The 24,688-nt window shown below is 55.6% G+C and overlaps 3 protein-coding genes across 9 annotated transcripts; 2 read left to right on the forward strand and 1 right to left on the reverse strand.

Annotated features, from left to right (window-relative positions):
* The first annotated feature begins 7,218 nt into the window (after positions 1 to 7,218).
* Positions 7,219 to 13,473, forward strand: AP5B1 (adaptor related protein complex 5 subunit beta 1). Of its 2 annotated transcripts, none has more exons than XM_030833575.2 (3): positions 7,219 to 7,433; positions 8,032 to 8,199; positions 8,304 to 13,473. In XM_030833575.2, exons 2-3 carry the CDS (start codon positions 8,050 to 8,052, stop codon positions 10,785 to 10,787), a joined length of 2,634 nt encoding a protein of 877 aa, XP_030689435.2. In that variant the 5' UTR covers positions 7,219 to 7,433; positions 8,032 to 8,049; the 3' UTR covers positions 10,788 to 13,473. The 2 variants fall into 2 exon arrangements, with proteins under 2 accessions (XP_030689435.2, XP_030689434.2); XM_030833574.2 differs by lacking the exon at positions 7,219 to 7,433 and adding an exon at positions 7,588 to 7,637.
* A 1,466-nt stretch (positions 13,474 to 14,939) lies between these two features.
* Positions 14,940 to 18,567, forward strand: RNASEH2C (ribonuclease H2 subunit C). Of its 2 annotated transcripts, XR_009564768.1 has the most exons (5): positions 14,940 to 15,174; positions 15,364 to 15,560; positions 15,641 to 15,760; positions 16,088 to 16,224; positions 16,736 to 18,567. XR_009564768.1 is itself a non-coding variant. In XM_030833588.2 (4 exons), the coding sequence occupies exons 1-4, from the start codon at positions 15,003 to 15,005 to the stop codon at positions 16,112 to 16,114; spliced, it is 516 nt and encodes a 171-aa protein (XP_030689448.1). In that variant the 5' UTR covers positions 14,940 to 15,002; the 3' UTR covers positions 16,115 to 18,567. The 2 variants fall into 2 exon arrangements, 1 of the variants encoding a protein (XP_030689448.1); XM_030833588.2 differs by having other exon boundaries at positions 16,088 to 18,567.
* Positions 16,351 to 23,868, reverse strand: KAT5 (lysine acetyltransferase 5). Of its 5 annotated transcripts, none has more exons than XM_030833584.3 (14): positions 23,592 to 23,868; positions 23,426 to 23,492; positions 23,033 to 23,101; positions 22,810 to 22,946; positions 22,364 to 22,546; positions 22,200 to 22,274; positions 22,016 to 22,090; positions 21,417 to 21,665; positions 21,254 to 21,343; positions 19,392 to 19,532; positions 19,218 to 19,311; positions 17,155 to 17,314; positions 16,939 to 17,020; positions 16,351 to 16,845 (listed from the first exon to the last, which is right to left on the reverse strand). In XM_030833584.3, the coding sequence occupies exons 1-14, from the start codon at positions 23,601 to 23,603 to the stop codon at positions 16,711 to 16,713; spliced, it is 1,569 nt and encodes a 522-aa protein (XP_030689444.1). In that variant the 5' UTR covers positions 23,604 to 23,868; the 3' UTR covers positions 16,351 to 16,710. The 5 variants fall into 5 exon arrangements, with proteins under 5 accessions (XP_030689444.1, XP_030689445.1, XP_030689443.1 ...); XM_030833585.3 differs by having other exon boundaries at positions 22,364 to 22,519; positions 23,592 to 23,866; XM_030833583.3 differs by having other exon boundaries at positions 22,364 to 22,519; positions 23,426 to 23,868.
* Between the last annotated feature and the right edge of the window lie 820 nt (positions 23,869 to 24,688).

Genomic DNA, 24,688 nt, shown 5'->3' on the forward strand with positions numbered 1-24,688 from the left:
GAAATAACGGTGACAACCCACCTATTTGTTACCTGTCGAACCGGTTTCTATTCCGCTGCCGGTGAGGTGGCCTCGCGGGCTGGGCGGGGTTGCCGGGAGGGGGCGGGCGCAGGGCCCCCAGCACACGGCTGCCCAGCCGGCCCAGCCGCTGCCCGCCGGGGACCTCCCAGCTGGAGTGCTAGCGTTCGCCAACCGGAGTTTCGGAGTTTCGAAGGGAGCAGAGGAGGGGAGGGAGGGGAAGGGGCAATGTTATTCGGCGCTCGCACGCTCTAAGGGCGATGAAGTGGAACTCGCCAGACTGGGCCCGGCCCGGCGCGCCCCAGGCGCCTGGGGAGGCGTGAAGCCGTCGGGCGGGACTGGGCGGCCCGGCCCACACTTGTTGAACCGGGCCCGGGCCCAGGCGGCCCCGGGTCCCAAACGCCTGGCTGAGCAATTCGTGGTTCAGCCCAGAGGGAGGTATTTGTTGGTCGCCGGCACCGTTCGGAAAGGCACGCGGGGCCGCAGGAACGCGCAGGCCGGTGGGCGGGCAGGCCGGGCCTCTCCGGGCCGTAATACAAAGCGGAGAGCCCGCCTTTTGGCCGGGCAAGTGTGGAAGGTTTCGTAGAGGAAAGGGCGTTTAAACCGTTCCGAGTCCACCGTGACCCCGAAAGACCCCAGCGCCTAGTCACTGGGGCTTACACCGCCGCCCCCCGCGCCCCCCGCGAGCCCTCATCTTTGTCCCAAGTGGCCGGAGTTCAGGTGCAGCAAGACTGGAGGTGAGCCGAGGGCAGAGGACCAACTTACTTTGCCTGGCCGCAGCCACGGCAGTCAGGGAGCTCATGTCGTGGCCCCAGAGCCCAGCCCTGGCCGAGGCGCAGCCTGGGACCCCTCACTCCAGCCATTCATCACGCTCTGCCCAGGCCCAGGACCCGCCTCCTGGACGGAGGCCCCATCCTCCTCAGAAGCTGCGGAGCACTTGCTGGCCTCCATGAGGCACAGTGACTGTGCCACTTCAACCACTGGGCTTCTCTTACCAGCTGAACTAGTAGGGCTGGCATGGGCCCCTTCCTCTCTAGCTCGCCCCCTTCCCCTGTGGGGCCCCTACCACACGTACACCTTTCTCACATATTAAATGTTTGCTGGGACAGATGAGGAGGAAATGAATCTGATAAGTGAATTCACACAGTTCAAAAGTCAGGAGTCAGAAGGGAGCAGCCTGCTCATGGTGGACTTTCAGGCGTCTAGTGGAAGAAGGTAGTTTTTCAAGGGGGAGGCTTCCAGAGGCCCTTTACATGCCCCCACTGGACTTCCGTAGAGCACTCCCTGGGTGGGTGGGGAAGGTGTGGACTTTGGGGGCAGATGGGCCTCCTTCTCTGCTCCTTCCTGGAACCTGTGAGTCTGGCCAAGGGGCTTTCCTTTCCAGGCTGTATCCTCGTCTGTCACCTGAGAATCCCATCATCTACCTCTTGGGTCCACGGTGAGGATGGTGTGAGCTCTGGCAGGGGCACTAATGTTTGCCCCCTTCCTCTTCCTTTCCCAGGCTCTGCTTCCGTTGTCAACCCTCCACTCTTACCCTGGACCCTTCTGTTCAGTTGACATTAAGCGAGCACCTGCTACTTGCTTGTCTTTTTTTTTTTTTTTTTGCGGTACGCGGGCTTCTCACTGTTGTGGCCTCTCCCGTTGCGGAGCACAGGCTCCGGACGCGCAGGCTCAGCAGCCATGGCTCACGGGCCCAGCCGCTCCGCAGCATGTGGGATCTTCCCGGACCGGGGCACGAACCCGTGTCCCCTGCATCGGCAGGCGGACTCTCAACCACTGCGCCACCAGGGAAGTCCCTTGCTTGTCTTTTGAATATATCCTGGGCAAATAAGTTTGACTAACACTGCCTTGGAGAGAGGTGAATTTAGTTCATTCACCCAACAAATATTTATTGAGCACTTTGCTTATACCAGACCCTGTCAGGGGCTGGGACACAGTAGGGGCTTCGTGGAAACTCTGATGAAGTTTCGTAGGTGATGCTGGACACAGGCAGTCTTTCTCATCGGGGGAACAACTCAAATGTCTCCACTTGTGGAAAGAAAGTTACACAGTGTACAGATCGAGGCCCCAGGAGGGAGGGATATTCGTCCACGCTGCCCACTGCTATATCTCCAGCATCTACAGCTGTGCCTGGCACATAGTGGGTTGTCAATAAATATTTGCTGAATGAATGAATATCCTATGTTTCTTGACTCATGTGACCCATTCAGCCTTTTATGCTCCAAATTTGCTAGAGACATAAATACGAAGCAAATTTCTTTCTTATGAGGAAAGCTATACTGCAAGTTCAGTGTGATAAAGGGCAACTAACTCTCAGAGATGGGGGCTGGGGCATGGAGAATGTGACTATCTAAAGGGCCAGTGACAAGCATGTCATCCAAGCACAGAAACCCAACGTTGCCACTTTTGTCCATTTGGAAACCAGAAATCCAGATTTATGTGTGAAATCTACCAATTTTTAATTAATTAATTTATTTATTTATTTATTGGCCACACTGCACAGCTTGCAGGATCTTAGTTCCCTGACCAGGCATCAAACCCGGGCCCTCAGCAGTGAAAGCGCAGAGTCCTAACCACTGGACCACCAGGGAATTCTCCGAAATCTACCAGTTTTTAAATGTTGACTTAGCTTTTTTTAAAACATGGAATGAGTCAAATAAAATACATTCGTGTGACAGATTTGACCCGTGGGCTGCCAGTGTGTGGCCTGTGGTTCATGAACCAGACAATGTGTGTGAACTTGGGTAAACACTGAGCTGAACTGTGAGCTCCATGAGGGCAGGCACCTTCTGCTCTGTTCACGCAGTGCCAGTTCGATATCGTTCTCTCCCTCCTTAATTCAGTCAACAAATATTCATTGAACACCTACTCTATGCTAGCACTGGGTATCCTGTGATGCAAGGCAAACAAAGAATAAGGAAATGATTAGTGTGTTGCAGGACATTTAACTAGTGATGGGGTGGTGAGAGGGGCGCTGAGATCTGAATGAGAGGTAGGGGCCAGCTGTGCAGGGCAGGGAAGAGGCTGATCCGTAAATGCATCAGGCGGCCCCAAGGCCCCAGAGCAGGAGTGAGCAGCGCCTGTGTGTGTGTGATGAACCGAAAGGCGAGGGGGCTGGATCATGAGGGGATGGGAAGGTGTAGGAACTGACCCTGGAGAGGCAGGTCGGTCATGTCATGTGAGGCTCAGTGTGGTGGGAAGCCTTGGATCTGCTATGGGGAGAGTAGTGTGTCGCCAGAGGAGGGGTGCTGAGGGTGGCAGTAGGGAGACCAGTGAGGAGGCTACCGTCATAGTCCAAGAAGGAGGGGATGGTGGCCTGGGCCAGCTGCAGGCAGAGCCATGAGTGCTAATTCCAGGTGACATAGTAGCCGTGCCGCTGGTACAGTGGACAGGGGTGTGAAGGAAGCAGAACCCTAGCAGGCAGGCAAGGCCCATGTCCCCTGAAGGCTGGTGGCTGGCAGCCGCCTTTAGAGCTCGGCTCCCATCCCAAGTAGCCCAGGGAGAGCTAGGGCAGGAGTCGGATGGAGAGGTTTTGGAACAACTCCTACCTGTTCTCAGAGAAGGCTTCTGGGGAGAGCCGGGATGAGGTTGGGTGGGGCAGGGGCTTAGAAGCATGGCGGCTCGGGGCAGAAAGGCTTTTGGGAGCTGTGCTGAGAGGACAAGCAGAACAGAGCACTGGACCTAGAGTCAGGCTGCCCCAGACTCTTAGTCTCCAGGGACTTGGGCTAAGCCCCGTCTGTACGGGGGGCTCTGAGTTCCAGCTCTGCTCCTCAGAGCTGTCAAGAGATGCTGTTGATTCACTTTTGCCCAGAAGGCTAGCAGCCCTTGAAAATGGACTCAGCCTTAAAGCAGGCCGACAGTGCCCCTGGCCACCGAGGCCTCTGCTTGGCTCAAATAGTGGCCTTTCCAGCTCTGTTTGACAGTAGCCCCGTGGAGGCTGCAAAGCCCCTGACAAACTGTGACGTGCTGTGGGTGACACTGACACCTCCATCTCTTGCTGAGTTCTGTCCTGTCAGCTCCCAAAGCATCTGGAATCTTCCCACACCTCCGTCTCCACGTTTACCACCCTGATCCTTCGCAACTGAATAAAGTCCTTGGGGCCCAGCGTGCTCTGGCCCCAGCTGGCCTGACCCCGTGCTTCTTCCGTCTCACTGATTGTGTGTGTGCCCGCCACACTGCTGGCCCTCCGTCCACTGAACTGGCCAAATCCTGTTCCCAGCTCACGCCTCTCCTCTGCTGCTCCCTCTGCCCGGAAGGCTTTTCCCCACTTGATGACTGGCTCTCTCGTTACTCAGGTTTCAGCCAGATGTGCCCTCTTCCAAGAGTCCTCTCTGACTGCCCTAGCTAAATCGTTGTCCCCCCAGTCACTTCTGTCCCATTACCCTATTTTCTTATTCTTTTTTGCAGCATCTCTCTTTTAAAAAAATATTTATTTATTTATTATTTATTTGGTTGCACTGGGTCTTAGTTGCAGCAGGCTGGCTCCTGAGTTGCTGCTCCAGGGCTCCTTAGTTGTGGCTCGTCTGCTCCTTAGTTGTGGCACGCGGGCTCCTTAGTTGTGGCATGCAAACTCTTCGTTGTGGCATGCATGTGGGATCTAGTTCCCCAACCAGGGATCGAACATGGACCCCTTGCATTGGGAACGCAGAGTCTTATCCACTGCGCCACCAGGGAAGTCCCTGCAGAATCTCTTATTCCATGAAATTTTGATTTGTCTTGTTTGTTCCTTTCTTCCCCAGTGTAAGTTCTGTACATAAGGGACCTCTTTTAACATCATTTTTAGTAGCTTTATTTAGATATAGTTCACATACCATAAAACTCACCCTTTTAAAGTGTACAGTTCAGTGTTCTGTTTTGTTTTGGTTTTGGGTTTTTTTGTTTTGGGCTGTGCTGTGCAGCTTGTGGGACCTTAGTTCCCTGACCAGGGATTGAACCTGCACCCTCAGCAGTGAAAACATGGAGACCTAACCACTGGACTGCCAGGGAATTCCCAATTCAGTGGTTTTTAGTATCTTCACAGAGCTGTGCAACCACCACCCCTGTCTTCCATAACATTTTCATCACCCCAAAAGAAAGACCGTACCCATTAGCAGTCACTCTCCATTCCTCCCAACCCCCGGCTCCTGGAACCCACTATTCTGCTCTCTATGGATTTGCATATTGATGTGTTCTTTTTAAAGCATCTCTGTATCCCCAGTGCCTAGTGCTGTGAGGATGGGTATCTCCCATTTTACAGATGAGAAAACTGAGACTCAGGAAACTGACTTTCCCTTTTTTCAGTGTGCCTAGTGTCTCCACAGAACTGGGATGCCCTGGGGAGGATGGAAACTCAGCAGAAAGAGAAGAAATGAGTTGTGGGCATTGAGTGGGGAGTTCCCTGCTCAGCCACTTGCTGCAGCCCACACCTGGGCCCTCTCGGCTGGGAGGTCACTCTTGCGGGTGGGCTTGCTGACTGCAGATTCAGTGCTGGTGGTCTGAGTTCAATGTTATGCCTGGCCTGTGCCAGGGACAGTACCAGCACCACCCTCCCACAGGGGAGCAGACATCTGGGCAGGCAGGTGAAGGCTGAGGGTAGCTGTGTGAGTGGAGGGCCAAGTCAGGGATAGCAACGGGTTGTGGCCTGAAGCCCAGGCTCCACCTTTTAGGAGCTCTGTGACTGTGAGCAAGTGACTGCACCCCGCTGGGCCTCCCTTTCCTTCTCTGTGAATGGTGCCCATCCTCAGGTACCTCAGGGTGCTGTAAGCCTCAGTGAATCCATGTGGATGCTCCCACCACAGCATCGAGAACTACACGTGGGTTCCCTCCCTCCAGACCCTGGGCCCCAAGGAGCAAAGGCTCAGAAAGGCTGGCGGCTGTCAGAGGCTGAACAGGGGCCGGAGCCAGCATTGTAGTTTCTGACCCTTTGAAGCCTGTCTCCTCAACTGTAAAAGGGGTTTAATAATCATTCCTCCCTCCCTGTAAGTGATAAGGGCTGGGGATGTGCAGTTATCAGCACCCTCTGGGCCTCAGACAGGGAAACCAGACAGGCTCCTGTTACCTCCAAGCTGCCTTCCCTCCCAGGGCTGCTGTCATCCTGGCCTCTTTCATCCTAGATTTAATTAGCCAGGCAGCCCCACTCCACAGCCTTTCCGGCCGAAGTCATCACTCCCATTTTATAGGTGGGGAAACTGAGGCACCTAGTGGGAAGTAGTTTGGGATTGCCGCCTGTGAGTCAACTGTTGAGCCAGGGCCCAGAGGAGCTGGGACTGGGTTTTCCAGCTGGACTTGTCCCTTGGGGTGGATCCCTGTCTCCATCCCCTTGGCACCCTGGGCACACAGCCTCTTTTCCAGGTCTCTCTACCTCACCACTCCCTACCACCTCCCATTTGGAGGGCAGCAGGAGGGGGTGGGGAGGGGCCTGCCAAGCCCGGGGAAAGGTGAGAAACTAGTTGGCAGCGATGGCATGGGGGCTCAGGCCTGTTTCATTTTCAGAGCGGGCTAATGAGAGCCAGAGGCGTTACTCAGATCGGCGGGCTGTGGGTGTGGGGTCTGGACGCCCGCGGTTCTGTACCCTGGAAATCTGCGATCAGTGGGGCGTCTGCAGCCTGGACCCTAGACCCAGGAGGGGCTGCTAGCTGAGCCCCAGGCCCAGCCCTCTGAGTGCCCCCAAACAGCCCTGCTCCATCCCTCTGGAAGTCAAGAGTGCTGGGCTCGGGCACTGCAGACCCCAGATCTCCTGCGGCGGCAAGGCCTCAGTTTCCCGGTCCGTGCTAAGCGTGCTGTGAGCCCCGTGACCGGACAGACCCTGCCAGTCCTCACGTCTGCATCCCGTTGTTTTCCGGTTTCATCGCAGCTTGGGACTTGGCCCCGCCAGCTTTACCCTGGTCTGGCTGCCGCGACCCTAGCCGACCGTCGGCGCGGCCTCCGCCAAAGGTCAGCAGCTTCCGCCTGCCCCGACCCCGGCGCCGGCTCAGCGCCCCCAAGCCGAGCGGGTGGGGAACCGGGGCCGGCGTCGGGGAAGCGAAGCCAAGCCCTGCGGCGCCCGCCCGACCGGTTTAGCCGGGCCCACGGCGCGCAGTTCCTGCGGGCGCCCGGGGACCGCACCTTGTACACCCCCCAGCGGCCACAAGGGGAGCCCCAAGGACTCCAATCCGCGTCACCCCCAGGGGCCGCGGGCGGCTGGCGCAGGGTGCGCCGCGCCCGGGCGCCGGCGCGGGGCGCGCTGGTTGCCATCCTCAGCAGTCTGGCAGGCGCGGGCGGGGCCCGGGCCGCTGTCCGCCGGAGCGCCCTGAGATTGCAGTCCGCACGCAGTGGGGACCCTGGCATCCGGGAGCCCAGGCCCACCCAACTCCACCGCCTCCGCCTGGGCCTGCGGCGGTTCCGGGAAAGGGGGGGTCTGCGCACAGCGGGACAGTTAGCCCCAGCGAAACCAACAGGTCTTCACCTGCCAGCAGGGAGGCCGGGGGGGCGGCGGCCCGGAGGGCGGGGGAGGCGGTGGCCCCGTTACGGCCCCGCCCCCGAGAGGGACCCGCCTCAGTTCGGCCGCCCACGCGCCGCGCGCCCCGCCCCACCCCGCCCAGCGCCGCCAGCCCGGAAGTAGCCGGGCGGCCAGATCGCCAGCGGCCGCTGGGTCAGGCAGGGTGAGAGCGGTCAACCCGTTACCGCGGGCGCCGGGGCGGTGCTGTGGCTTCGGTACCGGCTGCAGGCAGGCGGCCTAATGAGCTCTCGGCACGCACCCCTGCGCTAGCTGCCTGCCCGGCACCCCCGCCCCTGCTCGCCAGCCCTCCTCACCCCGGGGACCCTGGCGGCCCGCCCTAGCGTCACCCCCGAAACCTCTGGGTTTCATCTCGGGACCCGGCTGCGAGGTCCCCGCTGGCCTCTGCGCGTGGCCGAGGGCGGTTGGGATCTGCTAGGCGGCCCTGGGGTGACAGTGGCCCCTTCGGGGTTGGCGCAGGGGCTCGCGCGCCCTCTGGCGGCCCTGGGGCCCCGCGCGTCTCCAGGCCGCACGTCTGATCCTCCCTCGCTCTTCTGCAGGGACTTGCGTGCCTGACCATGGGACCCACGAGCCGGGAAACCTGGGCCCAGCGCCTGGGCACCTTCCGGGCCAGCCCGTCCGCCTTCATGGCAGGTCCTGAGGGTGAGGATCTGGGTCGTCACCTGCTGAGCGACCTGAGGAGTGAGAAGCTGAGCGAGCCAACTAAGGTAGGCCCTGCGCGTGACCTTTGTCCTGGCCCACGTGGTCCCTTCAGCCTGCCGTGCCGTGAACCTCAGCTTCGTGATTCCCACCCAGAATCCCCTATCCCCAGGTTTCCTTGCTGGCTCTGAGCTTGGAGTACCCAGCGCAGCTGTGGCCGGACGCTCCTGCGGCCGAAGTAGCCGCCACCTCCTTGTTGGATACCCTGGTCCTTCTACCCCCGCGGCCCTCGGCTCTGCGGCGGCCCCTTCTGCTGGCGGCCACCACAGCCTTGGCGGCAGGAGGTGCGTTGGGCCCCACCTCGAGAGCCTCCCGCCGGCTCTTGCCCCTGCTGCTGGGCTTGGCCTCGGGCCACGATTTGGGGAGAAGCTTCGGTCCTGCCTCGGAACAGCGGCCCCTGCAGGCCACAGCGTGGGAGTGCCTGCGGGAGCTGGAGAGCTGCAAGCCTGGGCTGCTGGGGGGCTGTCTGGGGCTGCTTCGGGGCCTGCTGGGGCAGGAGGCCGCTGTACAGCCACTCAGCCTGCTGCTGGCACTTGCCCTACGAAACGCCTTGGTGATACAGGCCAGGGCCAGGGCTGGCCTGCAGGGCCTGCTCGTGGCTGGGGGCTGTCCCACCGAGGGTGGTCCCTGGAACTGGATGCTAGTTGAGGAGGGTGATGCCCACCTTCAGCCCCAGGCACCCAGTTGGCCAGCAGCTGAGGAGGGGGAGTGTTGCCTTGCCATGCTGGAGCTCAGTCCTGAGGAGGCCCGGGAGCTGCGGGCTGCCGTGGCCCAGCTTCTGGACATCTCCTACCTGCTCACTCCTGTGGCCCAGGCCCAGCTTCTGTGGCTGCTGGGCTGGGCCCTGCGGGGTCTTCGGGGACAGCCACCAGTGCTCTTCAAGCCACAGCTGGTACGGCTGCTGGGCACAGCACAGCTGACGCTGCTGCACGCCGTCCTGGCTCTGAAGGCGGCCTTCGGTGAGGCACTGTTCACAGCCCAGGATGAGGCCTTGCTGCTTCGCCGGCTCACCTTGGCTGCCCAGCACCCGGCCCTGCCCCTGCCCGCCCATCTCTTCTACCTGCACTGCCTCTTGAACTTCCCTGAGAACTGGCCGCTGGGCCCCGCAGGCGAGGAGGCTGCCCCGCTATTGCTGGGGTTCCAGCTATGCCGTGGCCTCCTGCCCAGTCTCCTGCATGACCCGATGGCCCTGCTGGCCCGCCTGCATCTGCTGTGCCTCCTCTGTGTGGAAGACGAAGAAAAGGAGGAAAAGGGCCAGGATCAGAGCCCCCGGCAGTACCTGGAGGAGCTACTGGCTGGCCTGCGGCAGAGGGCAGCCCTGGATGGTGGCCCCCGGGCCTTAGCCACTCTCTGCTTCCAGGCCTCCTACCTCGTTGCTCGCTGCCTGGCCGGGCAACCTGTGGTGCTGACACCCTTGACCCACGGACTGGCCCAGCTGTACCGAGCCCGGCCTGCACTGGCTCCCCATTTCGTGGATCTCTTGGATCGGGTGGGCCCTGAGCTGGGGGAACCCTTAAAGGTGGTCTTGCGGCAGGAGGTGGTGTCCAGGCCAGGCAGGGATGAGGCCCTTCGTTGGCACCTGCAGATGCTGGCAAGGGTGGCAGATGGGGATGCCCAGAGTGCCACCCTTGGCTTCCTGCAGGCTGCAGCTGCTCGCTGCACGGACTGGGGCCTCCAGCAGGCCCTCCTACAGGTCTGCCGGGCCCTGCTGCGGGCAGGTGTTGGAGGAGGCCTGGCGGACTTGCTGCAGGCCCTGGCCAGGCAGCTGGAGGACCCTGATGGGCGGGACCACGCGCGCCTCTACTACATCCTCCTGGCCCACCTGGAAGAGCCCAAGCTGGGGGTGGCCCTGGGCCCCTCCCTTGCCGCACCTGCACTGGCCTCTTCACTGGTGGCCGAGAACCAGGGCTTTGCTGCAGCGCTGATGGTGCAGGAGGCCCCGGCCCCGATTCGGCTAAGCATGGGTCCCCACAGAGCCAAGGGCCCGGTCCCAGTGCTGCAGCTCCAGGTGGAGGTGCTGGAGCAGGTGTATTCTCTGGAACTGCGCTTCCGTGTGGAAAGACAGCTCTATGCACCCTTGGGGGCTGTGCACGTGCCGTGCCTGTGCCCCGGCCACCCCACCCGCCCTCTGCTGCTGCCTCTGCAGCCCCGACGCCCGGCTCCCGCGAGGCTGGCTGTGCGCGCCCTGTACACCACACCCAGCGGCCTCACCTGCCATGCTCACCTGCCACCCCTGCTTGTGAACTTCGCTGACCTCTTTCTGCCTTTCCCCCAGCCCCCCGAGGGGGCCAAGCTGGGCTTCTTCGAGGAGCTCTGGGACTCCTGCCTGCCAAAGGGCACCGAGAGTCGCCTGTGGTGCCCTCTAGGGCCACATGGGCTGGAGGCCTTGGTGTCCCGCCACCTGGAGCCCTTTGTGGTGGTGGCCCAACCCCCGACCAGCTACCTTATAGCCATCCGTCTGCCCCCAGACTCGCGGTTGCTGCTGCGGCTGGAAGCAGCCCAGGCAGACGGAGTGCCTGTGGCCCTGCGGACTGATGACTGGGCCCTGCTGCCTCTGGTGGGGGACTACCTCCGGGGGCTGTCAGCGGCTGGCTGAGCCCCAGGGCTGGCACAGGTAGGAGCAGGACTGCGGCCTTTGCAGGCTCTTGCCCAAGAAGTGCTGCTGAGAGCCAGGATACAGCCCCGTAGCTCCTTTCTGTAAAAACAAAACAAAACAAAAAGCCCCCTATATTTGCTAAGAATCCTCACTGGTTTGTTTTCTTTTGGGCCCTGGTTGGGGGAAGGCACAGTGGGATGGGGGTCAGAGGCTCCAGGAAAGCTTCTTCCAAGCTAGGAACCCGCAGACTGCAGGGCATGAAAGTTCCTTCCTGCCCGGATATACTAGGATTCTCTAGAATCCCTGCCCAAGAGGCAGGAGAAAAAATATCCACATCTTTGCCTCCCAGAGAGGGAAAAGCCTTGCTCAAAGCCACCCAGCAATTTAGGAATGAGCGTGAAGCTGGACTTGGGCCTCCTGACCTGTGAGCCAGTGCTTTTCAACTCCAGAGGTTTGCAGGGTCTCTGCACAGGGAGCTCAGGCTAGATAGGACGAGGGACCAATGGGCAGAAACAGAGGAGGCTGCAGTGGCCTGGTGGCCCCTTCCTCTAGAGCCCGTGAGCCACAACTACCGAGCCCACGTGCCACAACTGCTGAAGCCTGCGTTCTGCAACAAGAGAAGCCACCGCGATGAGAAACCCACACACCACAATGAAGAGTAGCCCCCACTCATCGCAACTAGAGAAAGCCCGCGCAGCAACAAAGACCCAACGCAGCCAATAAATAAATAAAGAACGTTACTCATTAAAAAAAAAAGATTATAGAATATTGTATCCAACAAGAGAAGAATACATGTTCTCAAGTGCACATGGAACATCCACTGCGACAGACCACATTTTGGGCCATAAAACACACCTTAACAAATTTAAAAGAACAGGAGTCTGCTTTTGGACCACAATGGAATTAAAGTAGAAATCATGACAGAATGACAGCTGGAAAATTCCCAAATATTTGGAGATTAAGCAACATACTTCTGTATAACACATGGGTCAAAGAAGCCCCATGGGAAATTTTAAAATATCCTGAACTAAATGCAAATGAAAATGCAACTTGTCAAAATCTGTGTGATTCAGTGAAAGCAATACTTGGAGTGAGGTTTGTGGCATTAAATGAATATATTAGAAAAGAAGAAAGATATAAAAGTCAATAATCTAACCTTTTACTTTAGGTTACTAGAGAAAGAAGAGTAATATGAGCCTACAGCAAGTAGAGGAAGATAAATAAAAATTAAAGCAGAAATCAGTGAAATCGAAAGGAGGAATTCAGAGAAAATCGACGAAACCAAAAGCTGGTTCTATGAAAATATCAGTAAAATTGATAAGCCTCTAGCTAGGCTAACTAAGAAAAAAAGAGAGCACAAATTATTAATACCAGAAATAAAAGAGGGGTCATCACTACTGAGCCCATGGACGTTAAAGGGATAATAAATATTATGAACAATTCTATGCCCACAATCTGATAACTTAAATGAAATGGACCAATTCCTTGAACGACACAAAGTAACAAAACTTACACAAAGGAAAATAGATAATCTGAATAGAGCTATCTCGAGGAAGTGAATCAATAATTAATAGTTATAATGGTTAATACTGTATATTGTTAACATAATAATAGATAATGTGAGGTGACACATATATCAAATCATCATGATGTACACTTTAAATATCTTAACAATTTTATTTGTCAGTTATACCTCAGTAAAGCTGAAAAAAAAATTTCTTAAAATGAACAACAATAAAAATTAGTGAAAATCTCCTAAAAAAAAAAAAAAAAAAGCAACAGGCCGAGATGGTTCCCTGGTGAATTCTTCTTGTGAAAAAACATTTCAGAAAGAATAACAATTCCTTACAATCTCTTCCAGAAAATAGAAGCAGAGGGAACACTTCCTAATTCATTCTATGAGACCAGCATTATCCTAATACCAACACCAGATAAAGACATCACGAGAAAGGAAACTACAGATCAATATCACTCATGAACATAGGTGCAAAAATCCTCCACAAAAAAATATTAGGAAATTGAATTCAATATACATAAATGTATGCTAACACTTTAAAAGAGTAAACAATGGAAAGATGAACTAAAATATTTAAAAGATCACATAGGGCAGGAGAGAACTGTTTGCAAGGAACAAGAATAGACACTAGGTTTCTCTAAATAGATCTTACTTTGTAGTTTGATTTTGGAAATGTAAATAATCACATAAAGTAAAAGTAAATCTTTTAGGGCTTCCCTGGTGGCGCAGTGGTTGAGAGTCTGCCTGCCAGTTCAGGGGACACAGGTTCAAGCCCTGGTCTGGGAGGATCCCACATGCCGCGGAGCAACTGGGCCCGTGAGCCACAATTACTGAGCCTGCGCGTCTGGAGCCTGTGCTCCGCAACAAGAGAGGCCGTGATAGTGAGAGGCACGCGCACCGCGATGAACAGTGGCCCCCGCTCATCGCAACTATAGAAAGCCCTCGCACAGAAACGAAGACCCAGTACAGCCATAAATAAGAATCAATAGATTTCCTGAAAACTATGGCCTACAGGCCAAATCCAGTCCACTTTTTTTTTTCAGCCCACTGTGTTTTTGTAAATAAAGTTATATTGGGACACAGCCATGCTTATTTATTTACATATTGTCTATGTTTTTTTGTTTGTTTGTTTTTGTGTTTTTTTTGCGGTATGCGGGCCTCTCACTGTTGTGGCCTCTCCCGTTGCGGAGCACAGGCTCCGGACACACAGGCTCGGCGGCCATGGCTCACGGGCCCAGCCACTCCGCGGCATGTGGGATCTTCCCGGACCGGGGCACGAACCCGTGTCCCGTGGCATCGGCAGGCAGACTCTAAACCACTGTGCCACCAGGGAAGCCCTCTATGGCTACAATGACAAAGCTGAGTACTTGTGTCAGAGAACAAATGTGAGGTTAATCAACCTCTGCTATAGATAAATAATAATCAGAATGTAAAAGGAAAAAAAGAGAAAAAGGATCTTGTTTGTAATAGAAACAATATAAGCTATCTAGGAATAAACTTTAAAATATGTATAAAAGAAGAAAACCTCACAACCGTACGGATAAGACGTAAAAGGAGACATAAATAAATGGTATTATGTATCTTATGCTTGGTAGAAAATGAAAGCAAAATTCTATTCAATCTGTCAATACCCTCCAGCCAAAGACCACCAGGCACACATCTGTAGTTATTAGTTTTGCAGTGTGGGGTATCTCAGTAAGAAGGGATTAGGAAGGATTTCTAGGATTTGGGCTTGTGTTGGGGATATGAGGGAGGGTTTAAAGAAGTAGGACTTTTCTCTGGATTGGATGCTGTCAGCAAGTGGGAGTATTTCTATGATGGGATATGTTAACAGATCTTAACTATACGGAGGCTAAAGCTGCAATTGGTGAAGTAGCAACAGAAACTTATATTATCCAAGATAGAGGGATTTTCATTATTTTTGTGTGTTGGACAATATTTGTGTCTTTGTCAGTGTTCACATGATTACAGAATGATCTTGTTTTTGTTTTGATCCTTCACATCACAGAGTGACCTTGTCTGATGTCTATGTTCTGTGAAATTGTTCATGTTCAACAGAACACCAAGGCCAGCTCCTGGATGTCCGAGGATGCTTTTCTCTTTCTCAAATCTATAAATTAAATGCAATTTTAATGTTAATTACCAGTTATGTATGGGTTCGTTTTATGAGAGTACTTCCCAAAATCTATTTAAGTTGGGTATCAGGACAAATAAACATTAAAGAAGAGTTAAGAAGTCAAAAGGGAAAGAGTACTGCGAAAACTAGACATGAAACGAAAAGGCTTATATATTTGACTACAAAAAATAAAAGTCTTCTCTGTAATAAAAATGACCAATACAGAAGTTTGTAAGACAAACTCGGGTAAAGTATCTTCAACACATTTGAGGAAGGGTTGATATCCCTAGTTAAACACACACACACAAACAAGACAAAACAAAACACTCTCTACCAGTCAATATATAAAAAGTGAACTCTTAGGGATCGTGTTGATGTTTCACAATAAAAATATACTATTGGAAAAAAATTTTCAAGAAAAAAATCTGGGGCTCGAACACAGGCGGTATTGCAGAGGAGCGTCAGAGAGGCCTACGCTTCCCAGGAGGCTCTGCGCTGACTGCCCCAGGCCTCCCGACAGGCTCCGCGCGCTTTACGCGCCAGCTTCGGCCTTAGCCTGCGAGCAACGGGGTCGCGACGGACAATGGAAAGCAGCGACGGGGAAGCCGTCGACAAGCGCCGCGTCCACCTGCGCCCTGTTACGCTGCGCGATCCCGCCCCCATCTTGCTGCACCTTCTGCCCTGCGAGGTTCTGGTTAACCGGCCCGCCCCCGTGGGGCTCTTCTTCACCCCGGCCATCCGCCAGGGTCCCGACGGTGAGCGCTCTCGGCTGGACTACGGCTCCCGGCAGCCCCCGCGCCGGCGCCGCGCTCTCCTCCGCGAGGAGCGGCGCGAGGGCTCCCGGGGATCGTGGTCCACCGAAGGTGGCGGGAGGGCGGCTACCGGGCTTGCTCCGGTAGGCCTGGATCAGACCCTCACTGGGGCCCTTCGCCTGCCTCCTCCAGGACTGGAAGTGTCGTTCCGGGGCCGCAGTCTACGCGGCGAGGAGGTGGTGGTGCCGCCCGGCCTCGTGGGATATGTGATGACAGAAGAGAAGGGAGAGGTGTTGCTGGGGAAGCAGGACTTCTCGGAGGGTTTGGAGGATGACGAGCAAGAGGAGCGGGAACTGGTGGAGCCCCCGGAGGCGCTGGAGCGCGACTTCGTGAGCACGGGGGTACAGGGTTGCAAGGGAGCGCGGGTGGGAGCGGCGGCCTCGATGCTGAGCCGGGGCCCCTTCCCCAGGACCGCTTTATTGGAGCCACAGCCAGTTTCAGCAGCTTCACCCTGTGGGGCCTGGAGACTATCCCCGGACCCGATGCCAAAGTGCGTGGGGCCCTGACCTGGCCCAGCCTCGCTGCAGCGGTGAGTACATGGATGGGCCCCCTCCCTCCCAGACGCCATCTAACCCCCACCCCCGCCCCGCCCCTTCAAGGTGGTTTCCTAAGTTGTCCAGAATCTTGTCCCTGAGTGAATCTGGGGGCTTCGGGGCTGGGGAGAACAATGGGGCACATGGAACCTGGGTCTGACTGGAGGATTAGACTGGGTAGGGGCAGCATGGCTTCCCCACCACTCTTCTCTGGCCTTCTAGAAGGGCTATGATTTTGAGCAGCTGGGTCTCTCCCCTGAGGATCTGGGCCACCCAGTCACTATACTGCAGAAATCCAATAGTAGAGGTGATTCCTGTTGCAGATTCACGCACAGGTACCCGAGGACTGAGAACCAGAGCTTGAAACTGAAAGCCACCAATCCCTTCACCCCAGTAAACCCTTCTTCACTTTGGAGCCTGATTCCATCACCCCAATAAAGGAGCTCTTCACAGAACACCTGTAAGTTCGCCAGCACCTTGGATCCAGCACTGCCCATTTTCCCACAAGGACCTTTCACAGCTCTGACCTATAGAAACAATTTATTGCCAGGGGGCAGTGGGGCAAGAGAGGCCAGAATTCTGCAGCCAGTTCCCACCCCACCCCACCCCCAGCTTCTACTTTACAAAAGAAATTTGTACAGCCACCAGTCCTCTATACAAGCCACCCGCACCCCCCATCTCACTGTACACAGCTGCCTGGCTCCCTCTGGTCCCTGGTTCACAGCAGGCCTGGGCCTGCGGCCAGCCGACCTTGGAGTTGACCTGAGCCCTGAGCTCGCCCTGGTGCTAGGCACCAGCAGGCCTTTACCAGGCCTGTCCTCTCCTTGTGGAGTTGTCCTCTGCCCTCTCTCCCTTGGCGCGCCTCTTGGAGACCCCAGTGGGGGAGGGATGGGCCGTCAGCCGCAGTTCTGCTGGCTTTGCTGGCACTGCCACGGGCAGTGCCTGGTCACCATTTTCCCCTCTTGCTCCAGTCCTTGGGAGTGAAGTGCAGACACTTGGAGTCGATCCGAAGAAGCCGCTTGAGCATAGCCCGTTCGTGCCCATCCACGATGTCCTCCGACAGTGTGAGGATATACTGGCCCTGGACAGGAGACGGGGCCAGGCAGGTCAGCCCACGTGGGGCCTGCTCTCTGCACCCCTACACACACCTGTCTCCCCCTGCCTGCCTCCCTACCTTGTAGTAGTTGATGAGGTTGAGGTACTGTAGAGTGGAGATGACATCCTCCTTCTTGATGCTGGTAATTTCACTGATCTCACTGTGGGAGGGCAAAGATCAGGTCCCCTGGGGGCCTACATCTCCACCCCAGGCCCCCAGTAGCCCGAAGAGTGAGAAAGCCCGGGAACAGACAGGTCATGCCATGCACCCCCGGGCAGGCAGGGCCAGGCTCACTTGATGGTGATCTGCGGCCTCTCCCCGCTCTCTGACTTCAGCCCCATCAAGATCTCCAGAATGGTCTGGGACCAGTAGCTTCGGTAGGATAGGAGGCCAAGATCCGAGAGGGGCTTCTCAGGGGTCCCCGTTTTCCCTTCCACTTTGGAGAGTTCATAGCCTAAAGCAATGGAGCAGGAGGGGGTGGGTAAGCAATCACAGCGTTATGCAGCCATCGTTTAGGAATGCAGGTTGCAGAGGTAGACTGCATGGCTTCCATTCTGGGCCTGCCATGTGGTAGTTCTGTGCCTCAGTTTCCTTGTAAAGGACTAGTGAGCGTACTGTTCACCTGTGTGCTGAGGGCACTGAGAGAAGTAGCTACAATCAATTAAAAGCCAGTGAGGGCTTACAGGTGGGATGCGGGGAGTGCAGAGAAAATGGTTTGTGGAAAGTGCGTGCCTCCAACTTGCCTCAGTCATACCAGACTCTCTGCGCCTGGATATGTGAGGAGAGAAGAGGGGACGACCCCACCTCTGGTCCAGGCCTGAGGATGCTTGCATTCTCAGTCAAATCAGTTCCTCAGCTGTGACCTGAGAAGCATCAGCTGCTCTAAGACCAGGCTGGCCTGACTGGATGGCTGGGAGGAAGCAAGAAGGGCGCCAAAGCACTTCCCAAGTCAGAGGGAGGCCATTCCTCAGCAGTAGCTACCTCTCCAGTGGCTCTCTCCCTCCCATTCTGACTGCTGTGCCCTCCTCTACCCTGCTGACCACTGGGCACTGGCAGGCAGTTCCTGGTGAGACCCTCAGGCCATGCAAAACCCTGAGCGGTTTCACATCTCTTGGACAGTATTCATTTCCCCGTCATTTCCTCTGAGATGTCTCCACTACTTCTAGAAGCCCTTCTTTATCCTCAGTCATAATGAGCCTTGTGTTGGATCGTAGCCCTTTCTCCTTTCCCCCTTGATTCATCTTTATCAGCCAGTCTGACCCTCTTGCCCAACTTCCTGTGACTTTCACCAAGCAGCCCGGTGGGGAGGACAGAGAGACTTGTGCTTTGGAGGAAGAAAGCACGGAAGAGGGAAGGGGCACACTTGAGTTCTTACTCAACTTTGGGGGGAGTGCATGCAGAGTCCTGACAGATCAACTGGAGGCCACACTTGCCTCCTCAGCTGCAGGAGCTCCCAGCCCCTCCCAGTCAACAACCGACCCACCCTCTGGAGCTGCCTGGAATGGTGCTTCTAATGCCCTGTCTGCTCCTGCCGGGCACAACTGAGCACATTTCCTTGGTGGCCCCGCACACATCCCATCTCCACTGAGGGCTGAGCTCCAAGGCTAGACTGACTTTCAGCAACCTTCTGCTCTTCAGGCAGAAGGTTTCCTGAGGATGTGACCACATCTTGGCATGTTTCTATACCAATAAAATTTCTCAGAACATGTCGGTGATCAAGTCAAGCCTCCAAGTCTTCACCAGACAGCTAAGCCTCCCTCATCTCCCGGGTCAGAGTTTGGTTATCCCAAGGGTGCAGTGAGTGGTGAGTTGAATGGAATGACGGTAAGAGGCTGGGAAGCAAGAGGGGGCCTTGGGGGCTAATGAAGAGTTCACGTCTGATGAAGGGCAGAGGCCAGATCCCTGTGAGTCACGTTTGACGTGACGTCTGCTGTCCCCAAGGCTCAGAGAACAAGTAAGAAAATAAACCACAGGTCCTTGCCCAGGAACGTGTATAACCGCATAGGACCAGACAGCTGAGGAGGAGTGGCTCACTCGGCTTCTGCCCGTGCCCTGGGCAGGAGCAGACAACTCAGATTTGGGAAAAGTTGAGTGGTACTTAGAACCTTGGCCAAGGAACTATGAGGAGCTGAAAACCTAGTCCAGATGAACAGGGCAGTCACCCCAGTACGGAGAGAACCTTGGGAGAGTCTCATCTTTATTTCTAGCCAGTTCCCCTGGTGACTGGACTGCACAGCCAGGGCTGAGAACACAGCAACCCGACATGTCTGTGTGCAGCATCTGTGCGTGAGACAGCGATGGGGCCTGGGCCTCCCAAGACCTGCCCCCAGCCCCCGGCCAGCAGCACAGGTACTCACTGAACTCGATCAGCAGCTTGCCGTAGCCCCGACGCTGGTAGGGAGGCAGGGTCAGGATGCAGGCCACGTTGTAGTCTTCTGTGGATTCCTTTTCCTGGAAAAGAGAGGCAGGTGAGTGTGAGGGAAGGGACCTAGCTCAGGGCAGGACTGAGGACAGCCTGGAAGAGCACTCACCTTGGAGAAGTAGCCCACGATGTGGAAGCCCTTGCAGTCATACTCCGTCATGACGTAGAAGAGGAAAGGGTCTGTGTCATAGTACAGCGTCTTGTGGTCGAGGAAACACTTAGCCAGAAGACACAGGTTCTGGGAGTAACTCTGCAAACGAAAAGGTCTGTCACCACCCTGGGTACCCAGCCTTGAGCATGGCCGTTGGGCCAGGGTCAGCCTGAAGCTTCTTTGTCCCCCAGGCTGATAGGTGAGAAGCCTTCCTCCCTGGGGCCTGACCCAGTCCATTGGTCAGTGTGTCCGGCGCACGGGCCTTTCTTAGTGTCCAGGAGCCCACGTTTCAGCTGTGTGATGGTGTTCAAGCACCCGCCCCCCGGTGAGCTGGGCAGGTCTACTCGTGCTCGCCATACCCCATCTAACTCTGGCCTGGAAGCCTCCACTGCCCTCTGCCACAGTTACCAGTCAAGAAACTGATGTGTCCCTACAAAGAAAGACTGACCAAGGATTATGAGAAAAGCTCCGCCTGTGTGACAGTCTTAGGAAACTGGTTGTCAAAAAAAGAATACTCTGCAACCCCCAGTCACATCTCTTGAGAACTGATCTGCTCTTCTACAACAGGGGTAAAGAATTCCGGAATTTGACAAAATAACTGCCTCAAGGGCTGCCCCAGCAAAATTATTAATCTTGCTACTTTACTTCTAGTCTCACAACTTTCCTGCATTTCAGATTTGGCTTTTTAAGCACCTGCTGGACACGACCATTTGGATACCCAAGCCCACACACTTAATACAGTTAACAGTGGTTAAAGCAGCATCTTCCTCTCAAGTCCCCCCAGCACCCAAGCAAGAGCTGTCCCCTGGCAGTCTAGGTGACTGCCTCTCCCTCCCCGCCCTCCAGGCCCCAAGAATGGAGGCATTTCACTTTTAAAGTCCCTCCAGGTTATGCCCTTCTTCCTCCCCACAGCCAGACTAAGGCAGGTTTGAAGCCCCAAACCTGTAGTGTCCCCACTTCCCAGCTGACCTCAATCCCACCACCTGAGCTCTGTCCCACGTAAGACAGCCTTGCCGCATCCTGTCTGCCCTCCAGCCAGAAGAAAGGATCTTCGCCTTTTACACGGTCTCTGCACATTTTTTTGCATTTCACAGATAACGCATTTTTTTTACAAATTGAAGGTTTGTGGCAACCCTGCATTGAGTCTATCACTGCCATTTTTCCAAAAGCATGTGCTCACTTCATGTCTGTGTCACATTTTTATAATTCTTGCAGTAATATTACAAACTTTTTCCTTATTATATTTGTTATGGTGACCAGTGATTCTCAATGTTACCACTACAATTGTTTTTTTAGACACAATGCTACTGCACGCTTAACGGACTACGGCACAGCGTACATGTACCTTTGATATGCTCAGGGAAGCCAAAAATATTGTGTGACTGCTTTATTTCGATGTTCACCTGATTGTGGTGGTCTGAAACTGAACCCGCAGTATCTCTGGAGTCAGCATCCATTCCTGCCCTTCAGAACCCACTGCCTGTGTCACGGCTCAAAGATTACCTCCTCTGTGAAGCTTTGCTGTCCACCTCTTCTGGATCCTGATAACCCACCCTTTGTGTTTCATGACACGTATCACACTGGGATCTACGCAGCCATTAGCATGTCTGTTTTCCCCTGTGAGCTCTCAGCAGAGATTTTGTCCAATTCACCTTGTACAGTATCTCCCACCACCTGCCCTACAGCAGGAATGCAGTAAATGGGGTGAACAGATCTGTCAGCCACAATGGTCAGTGTTTTCCTGAGCTGGAAGAAGCTGCTCACTCGACTCCCTCAGACTCCCGGCGACAAGGACTCCCCGCTGCCCCTCAGCCACTGACCTTGTTCTTACGTCCATCGATCTCAAAGAAGGAGATGGTGCCCTTTCGGTAAATCTCGTTGCCTGGAGGATGTCGCAGGTCACACTTGGTCTGAGGAAGAGAGGAGAATTAGGGGCGGGGGTGGGGGGTTGCTAGGAGAATGGCCTCCTGGGACCCCTCATACCAAGTGACGCTGCAGACACTTGAGGCTTCGGCCGTACTTGAGGCAGAACTCGCAGAGGTAGAGGACGGGCAGCGTGGTGAGCTCCTGTGGGTATGGAGAGAAGTACCAGGGCTTGAGGCGGTGCCGGCCCAGCTCGATGCACTCGATGTTCTTCATCCGGGTGACAATGTCGTCGTGGCTCCGGTCAGACACCAGGCTCCCAGTCATGCGAGGAGCTGACGGTATTCCATCTGAGCTGTCCTGCGAGTCCTGCCCAAGGCCGGTGGAAGACACCAGGTTACAGGAGACAATTCAAGCAGGGCACTTTGCAGCTCACAGCCTTTCCACAGGTTTCCTTGTTCAAACCTAACAGCAAACCTATTGGGGGAGGTACTAAAATCCCCACTTTCCAGTTAAAGAAACCAAGACTTGGAAAGTTTTCATTTGGAATGTAGAAAAAATCACCCAATGCCTGATCTGAACCAGCTCCGCCTCACTCCCAGTCCCACCAACGCCATCTCTGCTCAGCACCCCTTGTTCGTTTTTAAACTAGTCACTAAAGTCTCCGCCCTGCCTATGTCCCCTCCTTTTCACCCAGCTTCCCTCTTCCTCAGACCTACCTCATCAGTGCCCAAGCAATTCGATTTTCGCTTCCGCCCTGGCTGAGCTGCCACTGCCCTACGGGCTGATCCATTCTGCAGATGAAAAAGTAGGAATAGAAAACATAGCTGTGAAATGAGCCCAAAAGGGGCTACCAGAGGTTAGAAGAAGGGGAGGGAAGAAGAGATGGTTTGGGGGACTCACCTGGGGAAAAACTGAGGCTGGGGCTGTCTCGCTGGGCACTGGGGTCGCTGGTGAAACCACCTCCACCTTCCGTTTCTGCAGAAAGAAACCAGGACAGGTGGGTCAGAAGGTAGAGAAGGTGGGACCTGAGAGGAAAGCAAGGTCCCTGGAATTGCTGAGGGTACCGTTGAGCGGTGGTTGGGCTGCAGGCAGGAGCTGGAGGAGAGCGGCTGGTCGGGCTCGCCGCCGGGAATGGCCTCCCGCTCCTTGGGCAGGTTGAAGCGGAGTGTGATCTGGACCGGGATTGGCAAGGTCTTCCCGCTGGCCTGGGCGGAGGCCGGCTGTAGAGATAGGTCCAGGGTCTTCCTCTGGGGCGGGGTTGGTGGTGGGATCAGGAAGGGGAGTAGGGCCCCCTCAGCATGGAGTGATCAAACCCCACCCTCTGCCCTTTCAAGGACACAGGAACAGCCACTGGACTCTGGAAACTACATCTGCAATTTGGCCCCCATCCTTCACAAGCTGATGCCAGGGTGGGAGGGCACAGCCTCCAGCCCATCCAGGAGCCACTGAGGCCAAGAGATTTGAAAAGTAGGAGGCAGGAGAGAGGAGGTGAAGCAGGGGACCTACTCACCACCTCTCTCTCTGGAGAGCCGGGGCGGGACCCAGGAAGTCCGTTCTTGGTGGGGGTCTTGGCCTCTTTCTTGGGGAACTGGATCTTCTTTAGGTCCAGCCGCTCGTGGGTCACCCATTCATCCAGGCGTTTGTTGACTGCAGCAGTGGGGATGGCTCAGGAAGGAGTGCCAGAGGCTGCCCCGCAACCCTGCGGCCCCACCTCATCCCGGCCCAGAACTCACAGTCAATGTAATGGACGTAGAAAAGCTTCCGGCCACTGATGTCCTTCACGCTCAGTATCTCAGCCAGGGCTGTGGGAACAGCAGAGGCAAGGGCCTTAGACAGACCAGGCCATGAGGCTCCACCCTCCTACGACCTGAACTCCACCACGAGGCCCGATTCCTAAGCCCCAGCACTTGGAACCGCTCGCTCAAGCCCCCGTTAGTCACCAAGTGCCATCCCCTCTCCAAGCCCTGCCCGGTCCCTCACAAACGGCTAAAAGCCACGCCCCTCCTGAGTATCTGCGCCCCGCCCGCTCCAGGATTCTAGAGGCCCCACCCCCTCCCCGGGTTCGGTTGACTCTCCCCCGCCCCTCGCACTCAGGTTCCTTAGCCCCGCCCCCCGACGTCACTCACGCCACTCATCTTCGTTGTCTTGGTTCCGCCGCAGCACGGGCAGGCGGCAGCCCTCGATTATCTCCCCCTGGGGAGACAGCGCGGCGCCAGGGTCGGCTACTGGGGGGCCTCGGGCTCTACCCACCTCCCCTGGCTCCCTCCGCCCCGCCCCGGGCACCGGACTCACCACCTCCGCCATCTTCCCTCCCTCCACTGCCACTTCCGGCCCCTCTGGGAGACGTCACTTCCGGGACTGAACACGTTGTAGGCCCGGGCCTCCCCGAAGCGGCTTTAGGAGAGGACACTTGCGAGACATCGCCGCCCAGCTTGCTGACGGAGCCGGCCCGTTTGGCTGCTGGGGGAATGGTGTGTTTCAAGTCTCAGGCCAGGTCCTGGGTGGAATCCCCACAACGTGCACAACGATTGGAGGAAAACTGAGTCCGTCACGTGACGCTCACTGGGTGCGACGCCGGTCACGTGGGACTGCTGTTAGTGCTTTGAGGGAGGCCGGGCTGGGGCGTCTCCTACTGGCGTAACGATGCGTCGCGGGGAGTGAACTGCGCGTGCTCGGCCGGGAGTTGGGGGGCGGGTCTGGAGAAGTGGCCGGGACTTGAAGGACGCAACGCGTCGCTAAGTTGTGGACTTCATTCCTTAGGGCTGGGAGTCACGGAAGATTTATGGGTTTGTTGTTTTGTATAATAGGTTGGTAATTATAAGAGTAATTACAACATTTTTCATTTATACATTCAACAAGTGCTTAGTTACCTCCTACCATGTGCCAGGCCCTATTCTAGGAGCCTGGAATACATAAGTGAATAAAATAATCTCCTCCTCCTGGAGCTTGCATTCTTGGAGGTTGGGAAGGAAAAAAGAGGGGTATAGATAACAAACAGTAAATATATTTAAAAAATAAATTATCTAGTATATTAAAGAGTGATGGGCTTCCCTGATGACGCAGTGGTTGGGAGTCCGCCTGCCGATGCGGGGGACGCGGGTTCGTGCCCCGGTCCGGGAGGATCCCACATGCCGCGGAGCGGCTGGGCCTGCGCGTCGGAGCTTGTGCTCCGCAGCGGGAGGGGCCGCAGTGAGAGGCCCGCGTACCGCAAAAAAAAAAAAAAAAAAAAAAAAGAGTGATAAGTGTTTTGGGAAACCAAAAAAAAAAAAAAAAACCCCTGCAAGGTGAAGGAAATGGGCAGGTAGGCAAACTGCGCCGTGCAGGCCAAATCCAACCCTCTGCTAGTTTTCCTACAGCCAGTGGGCTAAGAATGGTTTTTATATTTTTTA

The sequence above is a fragment of the Globicephala melas genome, chromosome 8 (assembly GCF_963455315.2).
Source record: "Globicephala melas chromosome 8, mGloMel1.2, whole genome shotgun sequence".
In the NCBI taxonomy this organism is placed as follows: Eukaryota; Metazoa; Chordata; class Mammalia; order Artiodactyla; family Delphinidae; genus Globicephala; species Globicephala melas.